This window comes from Carettochelys insculpta, chromosome 28, assembly GCF_033958435.1.
Source record: "Carettochelys insculpta isolate YL-2023 chromosome 28, ASM3395843v1, whole genome shotgun sequence".
Classification (NCBI taxonomy): domain Eukaryota; kingdom Metazoa; phylum Chordata; order Testudines; family Carettochelyidae; genus Carettochelys; species Carettochelys insculpta.
In genome coordinates, this window is record NC_134164.1 from 3,639,945 (window position 1) to 3,665,907 (window position 25,963).

The 25,963-nt window shown below is 58.8% G+C and overlaps 2 protein-coding genes across 6 annotated transcripts in view; one reads left to right on the forward strand and one right to left on the reverse strand.

The window, feature by feature from the left end:
* Positions 1–25,963, forward strand: part of PPP1R1B (protein phosphatase 1 regulatory inhibitor subunit 1B) — a 99,457-nt gene that overhangs the window by 2,041 nt on the left and 71,453 nt on the right. The window lies entirely within an intron of this gene.
* Positions 22,794–23,846, reverse strand: NEUROD2 (neuronal differentiation 2). The gene has a single exon (XM_074979050.1). The coding sequence runs from the start codon at positions 23,844–23,846 to the stop codon at positions 22,794–22,796; it is 1,053 nt and encodes a 350-aa protein (XP_074835151.1).

Genomic DNA, 25,963 nt, shown 5'->3' on the forward strand with positions numbered 1-25,963 from the left:
AAGGCAACAGACGGACCTGGATTTTTTTTTATTTTTTTGGTGACAGTTTTGCAAGGAGGTGGGGGCCGGGGAGTGCAGGATCTCTGGTGCGGGTTCTGCCAGCCTCCTGCAGCCTTGAGGGGTGAGGTGGGGGCTCCTGAATGAAGCACCAATGACTTCGATGCCAGGCCGCGTTCCCCAGCCGCTGTGCTGTTGTCCAGGCAGGCCGGTTCTCCCCTTCCATCAATGCAGGGTCTGACAGGGCTCCTGCCTCTTGTCACCTCTCTGGTCCCATCTGCCAGTCAAAGCGCAGGGAAGAAATGATGCCACTTGACTGGGTTGTCCTTGCTGCAGAGAGGCCACCTTTCAGGCAGCGTAAATCACCACAGGTCACTTTGCTTTGGGTGAGACAACTTGATTTACATCCATGGAGGATTTGGCTCTCCCGCTCCATTTCTCATAGCTCTGCGGTGCAGCCCTGAGCCTGCTCTTCCCAATTTCCCTTCCAACCCTCCTTGAACAGAAATGCACCTGCCAAAGGGCCCCGCATACCTCCTCGCGGAGAGGCGTTACCAGGGGAGGCGAGTGCTGCAACGCCGACACAAAAGGCATTTTTCCAAATTTCCGGTGAAACCTCTTGGCCGAATTAGTATCACTAGAACGGAAAGGGACCTCGAGGGGTCATCGAGTCCAGCCCCTGCCCTCACAGCAGGACCCAGGACCGTCGAAACCAGCCCTGACAGATGTCTGTCTAACCTCCTCTTAAGTATCTCCAGTGGTGGAGATTCCACAACCTCCCCAGGCAATTTATTCTGGTGTTTAACCACCCTATTAGGGTGTTTTTCCTAATGTCTAGTCTAAACCTCCCTTGCTGCAGTTTAAGCCCACTTTGTAAATCCGCCCCATCCGGCAGCAGGGAAAACCGATCTATGGGGGCCCTTCTTTCTAGTGTGTTCTCAAAGTCGGGATTCATAGCGTGTTTGTTTGAAATTTCAAATATGAGAGAAAAATCACAAAAATTCAGACAAATCTTTGAACTAGCAAGGCACCAACCTCGCCCCCCCGCACCCCATACCAGTGCTGCTTTTCTGTTGCATCTCAGTCCCTTTCCTTAGGCTCTGGTATTCCACCCCCCAGCTACCCAGAGTCCTTTGATCTGGCTGGCAGTGGGGATTTAAGCAGACCAGGACAGAGTCTGTGGTGTGTGTTTGGGGGGGGGAGGAGAATCAGGGAGGCAGTGTGATTTATTCTGGGGTTACCCATGGAGTCTGCTGCACATCTGGGGACTGGATCTATGGTCGGCAAGCCCCTATCCTACTCCCCCTCCTCCCACCCTGATGTGCCAGCTTCTGCTATCTGCCTGCTCAAGCTTGAAAAATTTTGCCCTTATTTTTTCAAACCGGCAAACTCTTACAGAGCGAGAAAAGTGGCTGCCCCGGGGCAGGTTTTCCAAAAGGCCGGCAGCTTCCGGCACCTTTGGAGCCAGTGCAAAGGGAGAGGAAGGTGACCAGACAGCAAGTGTGCCAAATGGGAGTTTTTTTCCAGAGTGTCACGAAGGGGAGTTGCATATACAAGACAAAGCCCCTAACATAGGATGTCTGGTCACCTCATGGGAACGTGGCACTCTCCCATTCGGATCCCCCTTTGCACAGGTGTAAGTGACACCACTGGAAGGAGCAGAGCGACAAGCGACAGGGCCTAGTTCCAGGGTAGCACAGATTGCGGGGACAGTGCAGGGCAGCAGAGAGTCAAACCCTATTAGCTTTTTGTAGCGGGGGTGGGGAGGGAGCAAGGTCAGGTGAAGGTCACGCAAGGCATTGGCCAATCAGGCAAGGGGAGGCGGTGTGCATGGGGGGAGGTATAATTCCAATGAAATGAAACAAGCCAGCTTTAAACCGGAGAAAGGCAAATGGTTTGACACACGCCCCCCCCCACATACAAACGCTGGGAGCTGGTGCCAAATACCAGCAGTAAAGTAGTTAAATGGACGCCAAGAGCGAGTGAGCTGGAGCGCGAGCGAGGTGGGCCCCGATCCAAAGAGTTAATGTTCCACAGGATGATCGATTAGTTGTCAGATGTGATTTCGAACCGATACAAGATGAATAGCATAATTTTCCTTCCCTCATTTTCGACAGAATTAAGAAGCCATTAGCGAACACAAATTTTTGGCAACTTTAATAAAAAGCTCCACTCTGCGTCGGTAGCAAACGCTCCCCAAGGTATTCCCCAGTGCTGCAAATAACCTTTTTATTTCCCGCCGCTGTGCGTCCCCCCCGCCCCGGCTTATTTTTTTACAATCTTTGCAGCCGTTTTTTTGCAAATGAATTGCCCCGTAGCTGGCACACACGTGCAAATGGGCAGGCACGAACGCACGCGCGCGCGCGCACACACACACACGCACGCTGTCTGCAGAACAATAAAACCCAGGCCTAGAGGCGAGGTTCTCTAGCTGGGACAAGAGAGGCTGGGAGTGGTTCGGTTTGTTGCTGAAAGTGGCGCGGATGCTCGTGCACGAAGCTGAAGAGTGGGGTTTCACGGCTGCTCCGTTTAGACCTCACATGCTTCCTTTGCCCCTCCTGGGCCCACCTGACCGTTCACCCAGCCTGCAGCATCCATGGGCTAAACCGCAGCAGCCTGTGCGACCAACCGGGGAGTCACCAGCGATGTTTTTGTAAGGGCTATCGCTGCCTAAGGCTGGTGCGCAGGGAGGCGAGCCGAGGGGACAGGTTTGCTGCACTCAATTGTTCTCCCAGGAGACCTCGGTTCCTAGGAGGGATTTGACATCACAAGCGGGATGAGGTTGGCGGTCTCAGCTATGGTACTGCTGCAATTGGCACCTGCTCCGCAGGCCGAGGGCCAGGACTGGAATGTGAAGGGGCTGCAGGATGGGACTGAGCACAGCAGTGTGTGTGTTTGGAGGTGTGTGTCCAGGGCTGAGCTAACTGGGGAAAGGGGAGGTCTGGGCAGGCAGAAGTGAGGAAAACCAGCAGACCTGGGGGTGTAGGACTGGAATCATGGGTGTGGGGCTGAGGGGCACTGCCAGAGCTGGGTGTTTTCCAAGGCAACCCATCAATCCCCGCTGACGAAGGGCAAGGGAACCAGCGTTCCCTGGAAGGGAGAAGTTGGGCGGCCGCCCAGGAGAGATTCAGGTACTGCCCAGCTGATTAGCAGTGCGCCTGCAGCCGGCAGCCTGTGTTTCTACCGGTGGTGCCCATCCTGCACATGCCTCGGTGCACAGAACAAAATTTATTCTGCCCCAGATGGGAAAAGAGAGAGCACTGAAGGGAACCGGGCATTTCCTGGGGCCGTCCTGGGGGAGAGAGAATCTCCATGGAGACCTAGTGCTGGGCAAACCTCCCACATGCTGCTTGGGAGCCGGCTGCAAGGGGGCACATGGGGCTCCAGGCTGTGATTCCAGCCATAGCGTGCACTAGCCCCCAGCCTGTGATGCGGAATGATCACCCCAGCCTTAACCCTCTCTATGTGGGTGCAAGTCCCTATTGCTTCAATGGGAACTGTGGCCATTGGCTTCCAGGTTCATTGTGTCCTGTGCAGCCTCAGGAAGCCTGTGTTCAATTCTTGGTTCTGACACTGATTGGCAGAGTGACCTTGGGCATGTTTCTTTACGCAGTGCCTCAGTTTCCCCCCAAGTCTCTCGTGGCAGTTTAGATCGGAAGCTTTTCAGGGCAGCGTCTCTCTCTTCTGGTGAGGCCGCACAGTGAAGCGTGTGCCCCCTCCTCCCAGCTGTGCTCATCGGACGACAATCCACATGCGGGAAAGAGTGAGATTGGGTAGGATGATTTCACCATCTGTATGTGAACTGGCAGGGGGGGAATCCATCAGTGCTGATCAGAATGGACGGTGAGTGAAGCCAGAGAAATGCTGCGGACAACTTCTGAACAAGGCTTTGGCCAAACAGACAGGGGCCAGGCTAGTGACCGCAGGGCTGAGCTGTTGATTAAAGGATCCCCACTGGGTGTGACTGGATTTGATAGATGGGGAAACTGAGGCACCGAGGAAGGTGCTGGGCTGGTCTGTGTTGGCACAGCTCCGCTGGTCCAAGGGCAAGGCCCTTCTTCCTGGGGTTTCCCTTTGCCCTCTGGGCACCTTCTCAGCACCACCCACTGAGCCATTCCCTGGCAAGAGGCCTTCAGAATGACTGGAGCGAGAGATGCCCTCTCTGCATATGTAACTATGCAGATAGGAGCGCCTGGCATTGCAGCTGCTTCCCTGACCACCTCCTCCCCTTGGAGGGAGAGGAAATCTGAGTGACTTTTGTGGACTCCAAGGTCACGCCCATAACAACAAGCCCCCCGCCCACTGTTGGGTCGCTCGGCTCTCCCAGCAGGACCCGGTTGGGCTGGGAAGGGCCCGTAGCCAGATGAGGCCCGGCAGAAGGATGCTCGGCACAGGGAGGGGGCGAACTATTCCAGGAGCCCTGAGTGCTGAAGTAAGGCCCAGGCCTTGGGCTGCCTCCGTGCACTGCCCTGGAGCTGGCATCTTCTCCAGTCCAGCTGGTGCACCTTGCCTTGAGACAGGCTGAGCCCAGCGCTGCTCCAGCCAGGACGCTGATGCTGTAGTCTTTTGAATGGAGCAGATGGGCTCCCCCTCTCCGCGAGTGGCTGCGCTCGCTGCATGGGCCTGGGAGTCTGGGCTGGGGGCCCAACTGGAGTTCCCACAAATTATATGCCATCCATGTGAGGTATAAATTTTGTCACGTGCACTGAGGCATGTGCTGATGTGCACCACCGATAGAAACACAGGCTGCCAGCCATGGGTGCTCTGCTAATCAGCTGGGCAGCACTTGAATCTCTCCTGAGCAGCTGCCCCAGCGCTCCACTTACAGGGAACCTGGTCCCAGTATTCAGCCCTTTGGCTCTTCCCATCTGGGTGGATTTTTTTTTTCTTTCCCATGCACCTTGTCCTGGCACTTCCCTCCAGGCTGTGGTGAGGCCAATTGTGTACTGGTCCTTGCAGCCCAGTCGCCACCAGGATATTAGAGAGACCAGGCGGGCGAGGGAATGTCTGGTGCTGGAGCAACTTGTCTGCAGCACCTGCTGTTCTCTGGAGCAAGCTGATGTGTGCAGCCGTTTGCCCTCTCTTAGGCCCAGGTTAGGTCAGCGTCTGGCTTTCCCTGGCTGCTGCTGGCAGGATGCGGCTTGCTGGGACAATGCCCCTGTTGAGGAATGCTGCGCTCTGGCCATGCCGGCTTTCTCCCAGCTCTGCCCCACCCCCCGCCCCGACTGGGAAATGAGCAGCTGCAGAGACAGCCGCACCAGACTGGGTGGGCATTGTCAGCTGGCTGGGTTCGCCGTCTTTCTCACCCCTTGGCCCCACTGGCGTGCAGCGAGTGACCCCAGCTCGCTCGAGGAGAGTCCAAGGGCACCAAGATAAGTCCTGTGACTCTCTAGCCCAGTGAGCTTGGCACATCCCATGCACCCTGCAAGTCCCGCTACCCCTTCTTTAGCAACCCCTGTCGCTGGACTTCAGGCCCCGGATGGGGCGAATTAGGATTATTATCACAGCTGTTCCAAATGTAATTAGTTTTGCCTGGAGTTTGTTTGCTTTGCCGGGATTACGCAGCGGCCCAGCCTGCGCGACCGGCTCTAACTTCAGAGAAGCTTAATTGCTCTAATAAAGAGGATGGTGGGTTAATGCGATGATTCCAAAGGTGCAGGGTTTGGTTTTTTTTTTCAATTACATTTAGCAGAAAGATTTATAGTCAAGTGAAATTCAATGAGGTGCAGGCCACAGGCAGGTGGGGGAAGTTAGAGAATGTCAGGGCGTGTTAGCTTAGATGGGGGTGCCTGGCTCGGGACCCCCAGAGGAGTCCCCTTGATCTTTCTGAGTTGAGGAACTGAGGAGAGAAACCCCCTTGGTGATTATTACAGTCCCCGCTAGCTCAGGGGCCCATGGAGCTGGGTGAGACCCAGGTACAGAATGAGAGACAAGCTGGCACCCACTTGTTGCATTTTCAGACTGTTGTCCTCCTCCGTATCATTGGAGCGGTGACCATCTCTGTTCTGCCTGTACAGCGCCTGGCACGGTGGAGTCTCAGTCCGGGTCCCTTGGTGCTGCGGCAGCGCAGAAAGTAATCTGATTGGCCGGGGGGCGGAGATGAGTGGAGGAATTTCCCCTGGGCAGCTGCCCAAGCACTCAGCTTGCAGGGAACATTGCCCTGACCCCATTGCCTTTGTGCATCCCCTGCTCTCGCTCACACTGGTGTTCACGCTGCGTGACCGCAGGGCTCAGGATCCGGCTTTGAGGGGCCGGTACGTTTCTGTCCCCGGCCCGATGGCAGGGAAGGTTGTGTAGCTACATCAAGGGTTTGGGCTGAAGTGGGAGAGTCTTTTTCCCTGCTTCGGGTGCACTCCACTCCCTGGGCCCCACGGATCACCCTGCCAGCCCTCCTCTCTGGCAGATCCCCCGAAGAATGATCCTTTCCAGCTTGGGCACGGCTCACTCCCGCATCAGGTGTCTGCACTTTTCCTGTGGCCTGGAGCCAGGGGTTACCCCACAGGGAGCTCAGCAGGTGCCCCTAGACCCTCCTCTTTGAACCCCCCCTTGCTTCCCTTTCTTCCCCCCCCTCACACGGCGAGGGCCCTGGGCACCCAGCTCTGCTCATCTGCAAGATGGGGAGGGGGGTGTAAATTTGTCAGCTGGTCCCAGTTCCTTTGGCCTTGTCTGGGCAGTAATGTTCCCTGCCGGCTGAGCGCTGGGGTGGCCCCTCCAGAGAGATTTGAGTACCCCCCAGCTTGTTAGCCAGAAGCATGTTTCTACAGGTGGTGCACATCTGCACAGGGCCTGGCATACAGAACAAAATTTATTCTGCACAGGGATGGAAAAAAATAGAGGGAACCCGGCTGGACGGGAGTCAAATGCTTGTTGTGCTGATGAACTCGGTGGCGGGGGGGCACATTTCCCCTGCCTGATTCCTTTCTTCCCTGTCTCATTGCCTGGGGCAAAGGAGCAGAGGATGGGGGAAGGGTTGACAATGGAGGGGGGTTAGAAAAATCTCTGCCGGCCCAAGAGAATGCGGAGCAGGAAGCTGGTCTGGATCCTGCTGTTCTCTGTCTCTCCGGTGTTCACAAAGCGCCTCCTGTGTTCTCTGGGCTGGCAACACTGCTGCCATATTAGCAGGGTTGGAAGGGAAGGAACAGCTGTTAACACTGCCGTGCTACTCCCAGCGATGCAGAGGGGCACCGGCTGCTCAGCGCGTGGAGGCGGCTTCGCCCCCTCCTGGCCTCGTGGGCTGCGGAGCCAAGCAGACGGGGGCTGCGTCTGGCAGGGGTGTGGGGGAATCACCAGTCTGGGGAGGGAGAAGCCTAGAGTCGCACGGTGCAGAGAGCTGGGCAGAGCAAAGGCGAGCGACCGATCCTCTCCTGGCTTTGCATCCCCACAACCCACCCCATGGGGACCCTCCTTTGCTTGCAGTCTCCAGCGTGTCTTAATCTACCTTCCGGCTGTGATGAGACCTTCGAGCCCAACCCCTGAGCTCCGTGGAAAGGGACAGCTCAAACCCCCTTCCTCTGTCCCCACCAGGGGATGAGTGTCTGCAGCTGAGGTCTAAAAAGGCAGTTAGCACTTTGGGGGGCTTTGCTGGGGGGTGCCCAGACTTGAGGCACCTTAAAAGGAGCCAGTTTTAAGGAAGCGGGGAGCCCCCCACCTCAAACCAGGCCCCTGTAAGTTTTTGCAAGTTGGGCAGCCCACAGCTCAAGTGCCTTTTGAAAACTGAGGCCGAGGGTCAGTAACCTTCGCCACGCGGAGGGTGGAAATTTGGCCTTTTGACCTCTCCGTATGGTCCGAGTGCCAGCGACACTTTTTAAAGCCACTTATAGTCCTACTTACAGCAGCTGCATTCATACATGAATTCAGAGGCCAAGCGTTACCGGGGAGGTGCCGGTCAGTTGCATGAGCTGGTCTTTTGTTAAGCCACAGGTGGCCTGGCTTTGAGCAAGGTCCTGGGTGTGTGGGGGAGGAGGGGCAGGGCAGAGCTCCTGCCTTGTGTGCTGATGCAAATCAACTCCTGTCACCCTTGGCAGCTGCGCCGGGTTGGCTGATCCCTGATCTAGGCCCCAGCCCCTGACTTGTTCTGAGTCACAAGTTGGGATGCACAGGTGGGGTCCTGCCCGGGAGAGGAGAAGCAGCAGCTGGCTCCAAAAGTGCCTGTTCACCACCATGGAGCCAAGGGACTGAGTTCCTATGGATTTATAGATAGGGAAACTGAGGCAGAGATTATTTCACGAGTAGGAAGAGATGCAGAGTCATAACAGAGATCTGGGCTGAGCATTACAAGCTCAGACACGTGTGCGTCCAGTCCCCTAGGCCTGGCATCCCAGAATGAGTGTCACCCCAGGCTATGGCCGCCTCTGCCCTAGAAAATGAGTCATTGCTACCACATCACATAGTGGTGTGACAACACTCCCCCCCAGCAACATAATTAAGCCGACAGCCCCCCGGGGAGGTGGATTACCTGTGCGGACGGGGTGGGGGGGTGCCCATTGTAGCTCAGGCTGAGGCTGGCTATCTCCCGGTACTGGTGATCCAGCTGGGAGGATCGCAGCTGCCCTTTCCGGGCTTGCACCTCAGCAGATGCTGTGTGCGGAGGCCAGGCTGCCCTCTGCAAATCTGGCTGCAGGATAGAACACCCGTGTCCAGCAGGGTCCCTGCAAAATCGAGTTCCTGGCAAAAAGGGCGAGTGCCCAGAAAATGCCACCTCAGCAGCACGTGGCGGTTTGTTAGTAACGCTGGGCTGAGTGAGTGCCACCCTTCTGTCCTGCTCCCTGCACTGCAACAGGAATTCCAGACTGTTTTTTCCAGCTGTTGACACTGGCATCATACGCCCAGAGCTGCAGGGCCCATGGTCCAGTGGGCGCACTACCTTACTGGGCCACGGTGAAGCTGCAGCACCAGTCTAGCAGTGGGGCAGGTGCCAGTGACATGCGCCGGGGTGTGGGTGTGTCTGGAGCAGTAATAATAGTTGATCGATCCATTGGGAATTGCTGCTGCGTTCCCCGGAGGGAGGCAGGAGAGAAGCTGCCTCTTTGTTGTAGCGAGCGGTGCTGCTGGGGTTGCAAGGAGTGCGGGTCAGAAACACAGCCAAGGGCCTGAGTTCCTACGGACTGGCCTCTGCAGACTTTGGGGACTGGAGCCAGAGTGTTGGCTGGGATAAGCTGTTGGTGTCACTGGTTTGCACCAGCTGAGGATCTGGCCATGGGTCCCCACTGGGGTCAGGTGGAAGTAGCCCGGCTCCCAGGGAAGGTGTCGACAAGGTCAGGGCTCACTGCTTGGGTGTGACTGCAGGACCAGTGCATTGCATAAGAAGCTCTTCCTGGGGCTGTCACCTCTGGCTGCGTCTCTTCCTGGGGCCCCAGTGCTGTCTGGGCCCTCCTGGGGTTACTGCCGTCGACAGAGAAATGAGAAAGGGGGTGGGGGGGTGTTGAAAACTGCATTACAACTGTGGAGCTGTCCTTTTAAATCCTCAGGGATTTCCTGGCCCTGGCAGCTGGCTAGGGGGCACTGCAGGGAAGCAATTGGTCAATTAGCCAGCCTAGAATAAGCTGTGCCTCTGTTTTCTGGGAGCAGCCTGCTTTCTCTCTCTCTGAACTCGCATTCATGTGCATGCTTGCTCTGAGTTGTGAAGAATCAAGCATCGCTAATGCTGGTGTCTTCCAGCAGGCATTCCTCTATTTGTATCTCTTGGTGCGTGTCCCAGAGCTCTCACTTTGGAGTTAAAAAGGCAGCCTTGTGGAATCAAAACCAAACCTTTCCTGGGTGAGGACAACGCTGTTCTCAGCCCCTCTCTGCCCAGTCCCAGTCAGGGATCCTCAGCAGAAATTAAATCCCCCTTGTCTTTTCTGATAGTTTCCCTGAGGTCCCCAGAAGCCACCTGCCCTCTCTGCAGGGAAGGTGTTCCCTGCCTTAAGGGAGGCATTTCTTCACTGCCTGGTTCTCCACCCCTTTAGAAACCAGGCCCTGATCCAGCAGATGTGCCTGTGAGCAGTCCCATTGATGCTCCCTGTGTCTGAGTCACCTCTCCCAGGTATGGAATACCCGGGCCTGGCACAGAGAAGGCCCTGCTCCTGCTGAGGCTCGCAAGGCCAGGAGAGGCCCGAGTCACTGGGGACCAGCGGGGAGTCACGTCCTGCTTGGTCTGTGGCACGTCAATTTCCCCTCCTCGCTTTCCAAACACCACCACCAGCCTCTGCTGGGCCTGGATCCAGCCGCCACATCCCAGTGCCAGGCTCAGAGCCTTGGCACGCACTGGCCATGATCTTGCTGATCAACGCCAATGCGGGGGGTGGGGGGGGTAGCGCAGGGGCAGGCAGGGTGAGTCCGTCTGAGAAGCAGCCGGTTCCAGTCCCTCTGAGCCTTCTGTGTTCCTCTCCTCTAGCCAGACTCCCCCGCCTGCAAACCCATCCACCTGTGTCAAGCCCACCTGTCTGTTCCTTAAAGGTGCTAGACGTGTGTGTGTGTTAGGTCCTGCCAGAGAGAGGGAAGTGGGGGAGGGGGGAGTTAAGACCCCCTAATTTCCCCCCCCCCACAGAGGATACCTGATTCTATTAGCTTATTCCCGCCAGCCCCACCCCAAAGACGCAAGCCCAGTACAAATACTAATAATTAATAATAATAATAATAATAATAATAATAATAATAATAATAATAAAGGCCCCTCCTCCTGCCGCAGTCAGCACCAGGCATGAAGGCTGCATCAAGCAGCGCTCCTGCCTCATCACTGTCAGTGTTCAATCAAAGCAGATGGGTTACAGCTGTGAGCACCAGCATGAAGAACAGGCTGCTTAAAGTCACTGGGGAGGGAGAGTAAGTGAGAGAGCGAGAGAGGGAAGGGGGAGGGGAGACGTGACTTTGATCCAGCGCAGGCCTGGCCGTCCCCAACCTGCCAAGTGCAATGGGCATGGGAAGGGCGGGAGCCAGGCCAAGCTAGGGCTGGGGCCGGGGGGCTGTAAATCAGCTTTTAAGTAGCAACACAAGGGGCACTTCCTGTATGAAATTTGCAACGGCTACTGGACACGCGCACACACCCAGAGACACCCGGACGTCAAACCCAGGGTGGACAATCAGGGTTCCCTCTAATTTTTTTCCACCCGTGGGCAGAATAAATTGTATGTGCACCGAGGCATGTGTGGATGTGCACCACCAATGGAAACAGGCTGCCAGCTGAGGGCACTGCTAAACAACAGGGTGGCACCTGACTCTCTCCCCATGCTCGGTTTACAGGGAGCCCTGCTAGTGATGGCCCCAGGTTTCATGGCACTTGACCCTTCTCCTGAATTCTGGGCTGGTGCTAAACCCCAGAGGGGGGTCAGCGGAGGATAGAGGAGAGGCCCCCATAAGCCAGTGTGGATGTGGTCAACAACTGCCCCCCCGGGGCACTGTAAAGGGGGCTTAGAGTGGGTGCAAACAGGATCCTTCCCAGCTGCTCAATGAGGAGGAACCAGCACCATCCTGGCTCCCGGAGGCCTAGGGGCCACGAGTCATGTTCCCAGCACCGCAGCTGTTCCCTGCAGCCCCCAGCTCAGGGTGAGGGCGGCAGAGAGGCAGAGCAGAGCTTAGGATTTCCCCACAGGCCTACAGGTCTGTTTGCTCTCACCGGACACAGGTTTGAGCCCAAGACCTCCCTGTGTCCACATCAGTCAGTCTGTGTTGGGCCAGCCAGGAGGCTGGGCCCTGGGGTTCTGCTAGAGGTTGGCTCCTTGCATCCTGTGGGTCATTTGCAGTGCAGACCCAGGCCTAGCTGAGCTGGTCTGGCCCTTTGTGAGCCCAGGTTCACAAGGTAACATGGGCTGCAGCCTGGGCTCGTACACCCTGCATCCAGCAGCCGCGGCGACCGAGCTGGGTTTACCATGCAGTGCAGACACAGCCTGTGGGGTGCAGGAATCCAGGCCTTGTGAGAAGCAGTTAGGGGTACCCCAGCTGCTCCTCCTTCCCCTGGCCTAGGCCTGGCCCTGGGTTGGATGGGCAGCCGCATGGCACCAGAAGGTGTCTGTGAAAAGTTTAGGCTGAAGCCTCGTAGGTGCAGGGAGCTCAGCTGCTCTCTCAATTAGGGCCATGCTCCCAGGGCAGATACCCGGCTGCCCTGCCCCGGGGGGTGGGTCCATTTTGCTCCTGTAGCTTTAAGAAAGAAAAGCCCAGCCAGGCAGGGGCGGCAGGGCCCCACTTGCCAGCCTCTGTGCGGGTGCCTGGGGAGGGAAGATCAGGTGGGGTGCACCTGCTCCTGTGAAAGCGGCAGCCTGGGCTAGTTCCTCCTTTGTCACCCAGCGTGCAGAGACCGGGGTGGCAGTGTGCTGAGGGAGGGGCTCGCCACCCAGCCTTGGGCTGCAAACAGTGGGTGGGCGGCCTGGCTCTGGGCCTTCTCAGGGCACTGGGGTGGGGGAGGGATTCTGCCCCATTGATACCTATGGCAGCATTTGGTCCCTGCCAGGATGTCCCCCAGGGAACTGCAGTGTGTGGAAGCCCTGCAGGAGGGGGGCCAGCCATTGCATGAGCAGACCCTGAAATTCCGGGGTGGGGGAGGGAAAGCAGGGTTCCCTGCAAGCTGAGCCCACAGGAAAAAGTCAGGTGCCCCCCGGCTGATGAGCACAGCACCCCCACGCGGCAGCGCGTGTTCCTAGGGTGGTGCACATCCTTACAGGCCTCAGTGCACAGAATAAAAATTTATTCCGCCCGTGGCTGGAAACAGTAGCGCCACCCCCCAGGCCCGGCTGTGGCTCGCGGGCCCTGGGAAGGAGCAGCTGCTCGAGGCGGGGGGCTGGCGGAGTGCAGCCGGGCCCAAGGGGGTTCGTATTCGCACGGGAAAGCCGGCGGAGCCGCCCCCGGCATCTTCCGGGTCGCAGGGCGCGGGCGGGGGCGCTTCTACCCCCAGCGGGGCAAGAGGAAAAGCCGGAGCGTCCCGGGGCGGGTGTGACCCCCCCCCACCACACGCGCGCGGAGCCGTGCAAAGGGCTGAGCCCCGCCCGGCCCGTCCTTCGCCCCGCGAGGGCCCCTGGCCCGGGACAGCCGCCCGGCCGGGCACACCGGGAACGGGCTCGGCCGGCGCCCTGGGTTCCCGGCGGCCCCGCACGGCCAAGCGGCGCGCTCGGTTTGCCTTAGACCCCCTTCCCCCGGCCGGGCCCTGCCTTGAGCCTTGGTCCCAGTTAACCCGGGTGAGGGCAGGGCCCCGAAGAAGTGGGGCGGCTGCTCCGGAGGGGGGGATCTAACGGGCCCGCTGGGCTCCACAGTCAGCGCAGGCGGGAGACGGTCCCCCCTCCCCCGCCAGCAGCCCCGAGCCAGCGCCTGCGGGCCGGGGGGGGCGCTCCCCAGGCTTTGCACGAGCCGTCGTGCCTTGCACCAGGGCGGGCTCCCGCTTCACTAGTGCACAGACGTCTCGGAATGTCCGATGCGAGCAAGACAACCCCCCCCCAGGCCCAGCTGGCGCGGCTGCCCCGGGACAGAACCGGGCCGGCTGCTTTTTGGGCTGGGAAACCGCCAGGCCGGCGCGCTCGGGTCCCCGTGTGGCTCTGGGGAGAAGCTGGCGGGGTGCAGCCCTGGGCCCACGGGCGGGGGGGCGCCCGGGGCGTTTAGCCAGAGCCCCGCGGGGCTGCAGCCGGCAGCTGGGCGGGGGTGTCAGTCCCTGCAGCGAGGGCAGGGCGGGACCTGGGCGGCTCGGAGAGACCCGCAGAGACCGGCGCAGCCAGAGGCAGGGCGCGGGGAGCGGCGATAGTCGCCCCGGGCCCTGGCTGGAGACCAGCGCCCAGACACGCAGCGCCACGCGGCCGCCCGTCCACACACGTGTCCTTCCGCGGGAGCCTGGTTCTGCCGCCCCCAGCGGCGACCTGCCCGGCACCTCCGCGCACCCGTCTGGCCCGCGCTGCCTCTGTCCTCCCCGTGTCTACCCGGCCGGCCAGGATCTGCCTGTCCATTCCCCCCCCCGTGTCTGTCTGTCCATCCCCCCCGTGTCTGTCTGTCCAACCCTCCCATCCCCCCGTGTGTCTGTCTGTCCGTCCATCCCCCCCCCTGTGTCTGTCTGTCCAACGCTCCCATTCCCCTCCCGTCTGTCTGTCTGTCCATCCCCCCGTGTGTGTCTGTCTGTCTGTCCAACCCCCCATCCCCCCGTGTCTGTCTGTCTGTCCAACCCCACATACCCCGAGTGTGTCTCTCACTTTACCCGTCCGGGTGCGCACAGTGTATCTGGGTAGAACGAAGTTACCCACAAAGAGAAATAAAACTCTCACCCTACCCGGCCGGCCCCTGCCCCCTGTGTCTCTAGCTGCGCCCGCCCGCCCGCACTTCTGTCTGTCTGTCTGTCGGTGCTTTTCGCTGTGCCGGTGCGGCCCGTACCCGGGACACCCCGCGCAGACGGACTCCTCCCCGGCCCGCTCGCCTGCGGGTCAGTCATTGGCTTAGCGGCGGGACGCCGGGCAGTTAAAAAGTAGCTCGTCCGCTCTTCGGTGCGCCCCAGTTGTGCCCCTAAGGGGAGCCCCCACCCAGCTCCCGGAGCAGCCAGCCTGGGCGGCTTCCCCTTCCGCTTCACGGGGGGTGTGGGCGTGTGTGCGAGATGTTGCTGTCCCTGTGTGTGTGTGTGTGTGTGTGTGTGATGTTGCTGTCCGTGTGCGGGTGGGAGGTGTTGCTGTCCCTCTGTGTGTGTGTGTGTGTGCGGGTGTGTGTGCGGGTGCGGGGTGTTACTGTCCCTGTGTGTGTGTGTGTGTGTGTGCGGGTGCGGGTGCGGGTGCGAAGTGTTGCTGTCCCTGTGTGTGTGTGTGCGGGTGCGGGTGCGGGTGCGGGTGCGGGTGCGGGTGCGGGTGCGAGGTGTTGCTGTCCCTGTGTGTGTGTGTGTGTGCGGGTGCGGGTGCGAGGTGTTGCTGTCCCTGTGTGTGTGTGTGTGTGTGTGTGTGCGGGTGCGGGTGCGGGGTGTTGCTGTCCCTGTGTGTGTGCGGCTGTGGCTTTGCTGTCCGGAGCGGAGCTCAGCGGAGGCCGAGTTCCGGGGCGCAGCAGGTTGCCGGGAGTCCAGCGGGGCCCCCCCGGCTCGCAGCGCCGGAGCTGCCAAACTGCGCAGCATTCCGAAGTACCCGGCATTTGTTCCCCGGCTGCTGCCAGCGCTCCTTGGCAGGGCTGGGGACTCACACTCATTCCAGGCGCAGATGTCCCTGGTTTAACTCCTTTGCTGTGAATCCTGTCAGAGCGGCGCGGGGGGGACCGCGGGCGCAGAGCGTCTGAGGGGCAGGAGAAATACATGTCGCCTCCCACCCCGCGAGGTCTGACCCCCAGCCGGGACCCCGCGGCTTTCCTCAGTTCCCCGGCTCAGACCCGCGCGGCAAATCCCGGGGACAAGCCTCGGAGTTCCCTGCATCTCCGGGACCCCAGGGCGCCCGGCCCGGTCTCGCTGGGAGATTTAGAAGGGGTAATGGCCCGTGCTGCGCCCTGAGGCTGCGGGAGCGCCTGATTTTTAGCGGGATGTGAGAAAAAAAGTCCCTTTAAACATTCCGGTGGGGGGGGGGGGAGGATATACGGGGTTACATAGACAGACACACACACACCGGGTATGTGGGGTTAGACAGACAGACAGATACACGGGATATATGGGGTTAGACAGACAGACACACACACACACACGGTATATGTAGATAGGTAGGTAGGTAGGTAGATAGATAGGGGGATATATGGGGTTAGACAGACACACACGGGGTATGTGGGGTTAGACAGACAGACAGACATACAATACACTAGGTATATGGGGTTAGACAGACGCACACACAGTATATGTAGATAGAGGGGTATGTGGGGTTAGACAGACACACACACACGGAGTTTGTGGGGTTAGACAGACAGATAGATACACGGGATATATGGGGTTAGATAGACAGATAGATACACGGGATATATGGGGTTAGATAGACAGACACACACACACACACGGTATATGTAGATAGATAGATAGAGGGGATATATAGGGTTAGATACACACACACACACACACACACACACGGGGTATGTGGGGTTAGATAGACAGACAGACAGACAGACGCACACACGGTATAGATAGATAGAAAGGTAGATAGATAGATAGAGGGGATATATAGGGTTAGATACACACACACACACACACACACACACATACACCCGGGGTATGTAGGGTTAGACCGACAGACAGACAGACAAGCCACGGGGTATATGGGGTTAGATACACACACACGGGATGTGCAGAGAGACAGGTAGAGGGGCTGTATGGGGAAGAAAAAGAAAGAGAGAGAAAAAGCAAAAGCAAAGAGAGAAATGCTGGTAAATACCCCAGCTCTGCCCAGCCTATTCCAGACTCGCTGCAACAGTAAAATAAAAAGAGAAAAAAGCCCATCACTCCCTGTGCGATCTATTCCTGGGCTTATTTTTATTTATTTATTTCCGTAGCTAGAGCCACCAGGTCTTGTAGCATCATTTTTTTATGGTAGCTGCAATTTTGGCAGAAATCTGTCTTTAATTTAGCTGTCCATATAAAAATCCACACTGTATAATAATGAACAGATGCCATGAAATTTAAACTGAAGCAATGACTCCTCCCCACCCCCCTCGGCTGGCACTGCCCAGCGGGCACACGGCGGGAGCAGGCTGGCACACACGGCTGTTTACATTCGTTCTGTTTTGTCCTGGGAAGGGGGGAAAGGGGACAAGCCCCGGGGCGGTTGGATGGGCTCTGCCGGCCGCCGCCTTGGCCAGTGAGTCGGGGCGACGGGGGGGAATAAAACTTTTGGTTTTGGAATGAAAGAAGCCGGGGGCGCTCGGCGGCCGGGCGGGCTCCTGGCGAGCTGCGCGCCGCGGGGTGAGCTCCTGGGCTGGAAGCGCCAGGCGGGGGGCCTCGGCGTCCAGGGGAGTTAGGAGCCGGCTGCGGAGGGCGGGGACGGGAAGGGAAGTGATTCCTGCGAAGCATTTGGGCGGATTCCGGGCGGCATGTGGGGGCGGCTGACCCCTTCCTGGGCTGAAACCCTTAGTGCCGTGGCGGGGGGGCCTCAGCCGTCTGCCCGACCCCACATTCCGTGTGTGTGTGTGTCTGTCTGTCTGTCTGTCTAACCTCATACACCGCGTGTCTCTGTGTGTGTCTGTCTGTCCAACCCCATATACCGTGTGTGTCTGTCTGTCTCTCTAACCCCATATACCGCGTCTGTCTGTCTGTCTATGTCTCTAACCCCTTGTGCCCCGTGTGTGTCTGTCTGTCTATATACACACACCCCATCTATGTATGTGTCTGTCTGTCCGTCCCAGTGTCCTCTGTAACGCCCTTCCCCCTTGCGTGTACAGCTCGATGGTTTTAGCCTAATCTCCCCGGTCCGCCGAAGTGATTTCCAGCCTGGCACGACCGGGAAAGCCGCCCGCTTTCCAGCCAGCCGGGGGCGCGGGGAGCGGGGCCCCTCGGCCTTTCTCGCCGCGAGCGAGTGGGGTTTCTGTTTTCCGACCTGGCCCCACTGCCCAGGCGTTGGCGTGGGGCGCCGGGCCGGGCCGGGCCGGGCTCGGGAGGAGCGGGCCCGGGGCTCCGCGCGCTGATGCCAGGCGGGGTGGCGAAGCGGGACGTGGGGGTGGATTTGGCAGGAGAAAGAAGCCGAGGTTGGGGCGAGAAGCCGCAGAACATTTGCAAGCGGCTCCCACCCGCCCCCGCCTGGAGCGCCCGGTCCCTTCCGGGGGCCCTTTCCCCGGTCCGGCAGGAGGCCGCCGCTCCTCGCCGAGGCCGTCCCCTCTCCAAGGGCTCTGGCAGGAGCAGATGTCTCGGCCCCCTCCCCGCGGTGGCCCTGGGCTGGCAGTTGGCACCGCGTAGCGCCTGGCACTAGGCTCCCGACGCGAACCCCGACGGCGCCAGCTCAGGCGGCTGCGGGCAAGCCGGGGTCTGCGCAGGGCCGCGCTCCCCAGCGTTCTGCGCCCCTTCGCGCAGGGGCATTTTTAACCTTTGAAAATAGAGCCTGGGGCTGGGCGCGCCGGCCGGCAGAACGGGCTCTGCTGGGGAGGATTTTCCCTCCGGACCGCGCGGGCTCCCCTCTGCACCCAGCCCGGCTCCGCTTCTCCCGGCCGCGGCCGGCGTGGGGGAGAGGGTTTTTCACCAGCTGAAAATGGAGACCCGCGGGGGAGGTGCGCGCCAGCCGCTCGCCGGGCTTGGGGGTGCGGGCTGTCCCCGGCACGCCAGGGAAGGGGTGGCTGGAGTTCGGACCGGCCTGCCCCCTGCGGGGGGGAGAGGGGGGAGATTTTAGGGCGCCGAGGTCACTGCAGAGCGCTTCCCTCTGTGTCTGAGAACAACTGGGCCCCGCGGCTCGGCTCTCCCGACTCTGGGGGCTGGGGCCGGGCGTGCGCGGGGTCATTTCCAGGCTCCCGGCGGAGATCGGACCTGGCCGGAGGGGTTCCGAGCGCCCAACCCGCCGCCCTTTATTTTGTAACCGGGCGGGGGGTGGAGGGGAAATTGTCACCCGCCGATTTCACCCCTCCCTGTCCCTGCCGCGAGACCCCGCTTTTAGGGAGCGCCGGCTCCCGGCAGCAGCTCTCCGGCTTGTGAACCGAACCGCGGGAGAAGGGATCCGAACTGGCGGGGCCCGCCGGGTCCGAAGTCAGAGGGGCTGGGGGGGCGGAGGCGTCTGTGGGCCGGGCACATCGGCGGGGTCGAGCGGGGAGAGGCCAATGGCCTGTTAGCGGGTTACGCTACCCGGGGAGGGGGTTGGAAAAGCCTTGGAAACTCCGCCACTCAAAGCGTCTCGCGGTCATTGTTGGTCTCCCGAAGGACGGAGCTGTGGGGGGAGGGAAGAACCCCCAGTTCCCCGGGACCCGCACCCCATGGGGTGTCCAGCCCGTCCTACCAACAGACATTGGGGCGAGCTTCCAAGGAGACATTTCCCGACCCGTGTTCCCGGCTTCCCGCTGTGGAGCAGTTCCGACCCTCCCCGCTCCCCCCGCCGCCCGTCCAGGCCAGAGCTTCTCTCTCCCGCAGGGCGAGCTGCGGCCGTCAGCCTGAGCGCTCGGCACGGCCGCTGCGGACACGCGTGTCCGCGTACAGCGGGGGGGCGTCGACGAAAGGCCCCTGGAGCCGGAGCTGCAGTGCCGGTCCTAGCCCGACGCGGCCCGAGCGCGAAGCCCGGGAGGAGCGGGCCGGGCCTGGCAGCCACTGAACGGGTTTGGCTTTGGAAACGGCTCCGAACTTTGCGGATGAGGTGTTCCCGGGGGGCTTCCTGCTGCGGGAGCGGGGCTCACACCCGGCGGGGGGTCTGCCCAGCTCGGGGGCGTTTCCTCGGCTCCAGCTCAGAGATCAGAACCCAGGGTGAAGGCGATCGGGGTGGACGTGTGACAGAGACACGCCAGGGAAATGCCCCGGGGCTCCTGGAAGTCCCTCCGCCCTGGGACGTGCCCGTGGGGTCTAGTGCCAGAGTGAGATCTCTGCTCCTGTGGGCAGCTGGGCCGACTAGGTAAGCCCCAGCCCCAGTGGCCGAGGCGCTGGGGGGTGTATTAGAAGGGGGTCCGCTCCTAGAGGATTCCCGAGCCTCCATTCAGTGATGGTGTGGCGTTATAGGAAGGAGAAAAGCGCTAAACCCGCCTTCAAATAAAGGCGTGGGTCTGTCTGTCTGTCTGTCTGTCTGTCTGTCTGTCTTCCACCCATCCACTGCGCTTCCTTCCTTCCTTGCTTTAGCCCAGTTTTTCATGGCAGGCAGGTCCAAGCTCACCTTCCCACCTGGGTCCTTCCTTTGTTGGGGGGGAGCACACAGCACAGACGGATCGGAATCGGGGCCAAACTCCATGGCCCGGCGCGCGGGAGCCTGGAAGGACGCGCCCTGGCCCGGGCCTCCTCCCCAGACACGCCTCCGGGTTTCTGTGCCAAGGAGCGGGCTGGGGACGACATGCCCAGGGTGCTTGGCCAGGGTCTGGCCTTCCCCCAACGTCCCTTGCCAGGGAAGCTTCGGTGCCCTGCGCGGTTTGTTCAGCACCACGAGCGCTGGACAGCTCCCGGCCTCCACCTGGGCGCACGCTTCCCGGGCTGGCTGACCTTTTCCCAGCAAACCGCGGCTGCGGGGCGTGCGGGCGCTCGGTCTTTCTGTGCCAGCCCCTTAGGGTGACTTCGGGTGTCACCATAACTAGCTCAGACCTCCGATCAGAGCCAGCACGTGTGTATTTATTTTGCGGTGATCGTCCTGTCCCCATCTCTCCACGCCCTTCCTGGCGCGTCAGTGAGGCTGGTGTGTTGGTTTTAGTTTAATAACAATCGTTATTATTGTATAAAAAATCTGCACGCAGGAACATTAAACTCTCACCCCCATGCCCTGCATGCCCCAAAAGCTCTCATTCTCCGTGTGGCTGGCCATGCGTGCTTTGCGCCAGGCTGGAGATTTTGATGTTGTTTTGAATATCTGGCGCAACTGGCGTGCGGAATAAAGGGATTAAAACATACGGGTAAAAAGATGACAAGGAGAAGCCAGCTGTGTACAAGACAAGGAAACTGCATTAAGCTTCAAAGAAACTAACGTGACTCTTCCAAAAGTCCCTATATATTTTTAACGCATGCAGCCAATCGACAGCTGCCTGGAAGAGACAAGCGAAGCCTCTGGGAGCGGAGTCGGTCTGCCCCTTCACTCCAAGGAAGAAAAGTAGCTGAGTGGGCTCGGGCGGAAAGAATGGGGTCTGCCGTGTTTATGTGTAGCAGGAGGACTTCAAGTAAACTAGTAAACATGACAGAGTCAACATTTAATATTTATTAATTGTCGTCTTAGGACGCTTGTTAATTACACTTTTGAATCAAATCACAACTGACTGTTGCTCTTAACGTCCAAGGAGGCGGCGGGTGCCTCGCACCGAACTCAGCTCGAGTGGAAATTTCCACCCTGAGTGCTCCTTAACTGATCCAATCGAAAGCGGGGCCAGAGCCGGAAAACTATTTCTGGGTTAGACAGCAGCGTGCGGTTTCTCCCCTTTCCTTCTTAAATCTCTCCAGCTTGGCAAGCCCCCACTCCCCACACGCGTTAGTTTCTGGGAAGTTTCTCAGAATCTCTGTCTTGTTCGTTTACACCCTGGCTGTCTTCATTTCATTTTTGCACAAAAATAACGCCGGAGAGATTTAAGGGGAAATAACGATGATGCCATTTCTAGCCCCTTGGAATCGGCCACTGTCTAAAGCGTAGAATAACTTCGGGACGTGCGTAAAACCGAGGCACTCCGCGGAAACGATTCTAGCGAAACAATATTGATTTTTTTAAAAAAATGCATCGCTGGAAGAAACCGGTTTTTTCTTGTGCATATCATTTGCCATAAATATTTATTAATCTTAATTAAACGGAACAGAAACACAGAAAAGCACTTCTGGTGTCCGAGAGACATTTTTACCTTTGCTACAATTTTTTTTGTAAAACTTTTTTTAAAAACATTTCTCAGAAATTCCGCTCCCTCTCTGTGATTTAAAAATGCTGGCACGTTTAAAGGTGATGGAGGCAGCTTTCAAAATAGGTTGTCCATCCCTCCAGGTTTAAATGACGCTTTAAAATGACAATAAATAAGAAGGAAACAAGTTAGATCAAGGCAGCAAAAAATAATACCAGGATAAATCAGTTTGGGTCTTGAGATCATATTTTTATACGGATGTATTCGTCACACAAATCCTTTTCTCCCTCCCCCCAATGCATTACAGAAAGAAATAACTCAGAGTACTCATTATAGGAAAAATAGCCAACTAAAATATAGAGCGTAATAAGTGCTTTCTGCACACCACCTTTATAATTTGCATATTTGCATTTTTTGCTCCTACCCATGCATAACAAAACAGTTTTGCCATTTCATAGAAATCTTTTTTTTCCTCTTTTTTAAAAGTTTTTAAAACAGGTAAAAAACATCATGACACACAATTTGGAAAATATGTTACTCGTGGTACAAGGGCGTTCAAAAAGCGGAAGTCACTGATTGTTAACAACGAAGGGAACCAAACATCCGTTCCCTCCAAATCAAAAAGTGCACCTTTTAACCTCAACAAGTTGCTTGGTCCAGAGTCTAATATTCCATATGGATTCTTTTGTGTTTTACTTACTAGTTCAGTACCTACTTGCATAGATCTCTATAGATATATTTATATTTTAATCTTCTGTTTGCCTCTTTATTGCTTCTAAAAGTTCTCACCGCATCGACACGCTGATTTGAAGTTGCAAACATTTTTCCCCTTAATTACACTTCCGTGGGATCTTTTCTTTACTCGTCGGAATGAACAGAAAATCCCCCCTGGCGGAGATAACCCCTTCTAAAAGCAGCCTGAATTTACAGAAAGAAATGAACGGCTGACCAAACGGCGGGGCCTTGAGCACATTTTGCTTGGACGTGTTGCCAAAAATATACTTTACGTTGGGAATACGGGGGAGGAAAAATTGCCTTATTTCTCCACTTTTCTCCCCATTTTTTAACAATCAGCATTTTCCTTTTTTTTTAAATGAATTGGATTTAGATTTTTCCACTTTTCCCTTCCTTAAAACTTTTCTTTGCATGGGTCCAAACTAGACTTTGTTTCACGCGACTGCAACCCTGAAGCTTAGCATTCTCAAACCCTATTTTGAACATCCCCTAGCTATATATTGCACCAAAAGAAATGCTCTTTCCAGTGTATTCTCTGCTCTGCTCTCCCGGTCGAGCAGAGCCCGGTTCCCACACCAGCCTTCAGCTGAGCCCAGTCTAGCCTTGTGTGTGTGTGTGTGTGTGTGTGTGTGTGTGTGTGTAACAGGGAGACACCGAACAATGGTACGCTCACAGTTTTGGGGCGAGGAGACATTTGGAAGTGGGGAGGTGTGGGGGGGTCGCTCTGTGCAGGGCTGGGGGGGTGACAAGGGGGGTTAATTATGGAAAAAGGCGTTGAGTTCCTCGTACATGGGGCCTCTGTCGTGGTGGAGGTGCACGTCGTAAGGCAAGATGTTCTCCGAGGGGACCCCCCCGCGCATGGCGGAGGAGCCGAACACGTGGCCGGCGGGGCGGGAGCCGGGCAGGGCCGAGTAATGCATAGAATAGTGGTAGTTTTTCTCGTGGTCGGGGGACGAGTCCTGCTTGAGGGAAAAGTTGCCATTAATGCACAGCGGCGGGCTCAGGGGCCCGTCGTACTCCGAGCTGTTGTAGTCGGGCGAGGCGTTCCCATAGAGGCTCTCGTAGGTGGCGCAGTACGCGTGTGTCCGCAAGGCGTGGGAGCTGGCCATGGTGCTGGAGGGGCACTGCGCGCCCGAGAGCCGGGCGCACGGGTAGGCGTAGGGGTGCAGCGCGAAGGAGGAGCCCTGGCCGTGGTACCGCCCGCCCTCCTGGCCCTGCTCCGTCAGGAAGTTCCGCGAGTTGAGCTGCAGGCAACCGGCCACCAGGTTGGTGGTGGGCTGCGAGAGGCCCTTGCACAGCGTCTGTACGTAGCTCACCAGGTCGGGCCGCTTGCCCGAGCGCAGGATCTCGGAGAGCGCCCAGATGTAATTCTTGGCCAGGCGCAGCGTCTCGATCTTGGAGAGCTTCTGCGTCTTGGAGTAGCAGGGCACCACCTTGCGCAGGTTGTCCAGCGCCGCGTTCAGGTCGTGCATGCGGTTGCGCTCCCGCGCGTTGGCCTTCTGGCGCCGCAGCTTGGAGCGCTCCAGCCGCGCTTTGGTCATCTTGCGCTTCTTCGGGCCGCGCTTCTTGGGCCGGTCGCCTTCGGCCTCCTCCGCCCCGTCCTCCTCCTCCTCCTCTTCCTCCTCGTCGCCGCCTAGCTCGCCCTCCTCCTTGGGCTCGCCGTCCCGCCGCTCCTCCGGCCGCGGGCAGGGCTCGCCCGGCCGCTCCTCCTTGTCGCTGCGTTCATCCTCCTCGCACTCCTCCGCCCAGCTGGGGAATTTCTGCACGTCGGGCAGCAGGCTGGGCTCGCTGAAGAGCCGCGTCAACATGATGGCTGCGGGGGGGAGGGCACGGGGGGGGAGAAAGGAAAGACGTTAGCCACCACCGGCTCCTTGGTTGCCCACCCCCACGCCGGCTCCTCGGCCGTCCCCACCCGGGGCTGCCGCTAAGGGCATCAATGGGGAGGGGGCGCTCGGCTCTGCCACCCGGCAAAGGTTGTAGTGACGCTGCTGGCATTGTTACCCCCACGGGGGGGCAGCGAAAGGAAGCGGGGGGCGGGGGGAGAAATACCCCTGTGATGCCCCTACGAACCCTCCCCGCCCGGCGCCCGGCAAAGGCCCAGCGAGGGTTAGTTCCAGCGCCGGGTGCTGGAGACTCGGCCGCGGGCAGGGCAGGCCCGGAGCTCTCCAGCCCTGGTCCGAATGGTTGAGAAGGGCGGCCGGGAGCTGCCGGGCTCGGGGGCCGGTGGGTTGGCTAGCGCGGGAGTCCCCCCTCCTCCCGCGCCCGGCTTTTAGGCACAAACATCGGCTCGACTTGGGGTGTATCCCCCGGCGGGATCTGGAGGCGGGGGTTGCAATTTTAGGGAACATCCCCCCCGGGTCTCTCTCGTCGCCTCCCATCCGGGTCAGATTCGTCTCCATTCACTGTCTCCCCAGGCGCCCTTGGGGTCTCCAACTTTTCCTGCCGTGGGGGTCAGATCGCATCCGCCCTCCCCGCTCTCACCCCTGGGGACACAGACCTCCCGATCGCCGTAGGAGGAAGCGTCGCCTCCCCCGACCGGCCCCACCGCAGCCCCCCCACCCCGGCCCGGCTGCTCAACTTTGCATCCGGCCGCTGCCCCCGCCACACGCCGCCTTTCCCAGCCCAGCTGCGGGTTCGGCTGAGCCCCTGCGCGGCTGGCACTAAAACCAAATCAAGACCCCGAAGGGCGTTTTCACCCCCAGCTCGCCAAAACCCAACGGGGCCCGAGCCAACGAATCGCCCTCGGCTCCCAGCCACCGCGGCGTCTTGCTACAACTAGCGATTCGGCGAGGTTTCGCCGGGCAGCCCCAGCCCTGCCATTTCCGTCGGCTCTGCAAGATTATCCCGCGGCCAGAGCGTTCCTCCAGCCAGGGCGCATCGCTTGTCAGTTTCCCTTGTCAATTTCCTTAGCCTGCTCTTTGTGTGTGTGTGTGTGTGCGCCTGTCGTTGAACGTGTGTGTGTGTGTGCGCGCGCGTGCCCACATTTTTTTTCACCCACAAAAATGAAAGCCGGAGCCTGCAGGTTTGGAAGACCTCCATTAAAAAAAAAATCTTACCTTCATCTTTGTTCCTCCCCAGGCTGGGTGCCGAGATCCCCAGCCTGGGACCACATGGGGAGGGGGGGAGTTTATTGTTTTTATTTCCGGAGGGGGCCAATGCGAGTCAATCGGGGAGAATTAAATTACACCTCCCGCCACCCAAACGTAAATAAATAGATCGGGTCTTAAAAGGAATAAAACCCATCGGAGACGACAAAAAAAAACCCCAAAAAACCCAAAACCCCCCAAACGAACAGCCCGGGAAGTTGCTTTTACACCCACCCAAGTTTCCAGCCCCCGGCCCGGCCCCTCTTACATAACTTACCTGCCAGGCGAACGGGAGGGACCCTTATTTCATTGTCCCCGGCATCTTCTGGGAGCCGCTCAGGGCTCCTCCAGGCGCTCCGGCTTCCTCCCGAGCGCTACCCGAACGGACGGGCGTGTGGCATGTCTACCGAGCGAAGGGGGTACCGGCTCCGATGCCCATGCCATATGGTTGGGACGTCATCGGCAGGAGCTATCACATGAGAGCCAATGATTGACAGGCGCCTGCATTCAGGGGGATTTTGCTCTCTGGGGAAGCAGGAATCGCCATCTGTCACTCTGCGCTCCGGCAAAAAAAAAAAAAAAAAAAAAGAAGAAAAAAAAGAACCCAGCCAAGGGGGGAAAGAGACCCCGAGCTCCGGCTCTGGCCGGGCCGAACAATGGGGCGCGGCGCTGGAATGTGGGGGCAGATCGGGGGGGGGGCGGGGTTGCAAACAGGTTCAGCGGCGTCCTCCGCAGAGCCGCCCCCAGCCAGCCAGGGGAGGGAGCCTGGGCGGAGGGGCAGGGGGGAGGCTCCCAAATGTTCCCCCCCCGCCGGAGGGCCGAGCCAGGGGGCAGCGGAG

What these genes read in the sequence shown, in the direction of transcription:
- NEUROD2 (XM_074979050.1), bottom strand. Translation starts at nt 23,846, where the DNA reads ATGTTGACGCGGCTCTTCAGCGAGCCCAGCCTGCTGCCCGACGTGCAG.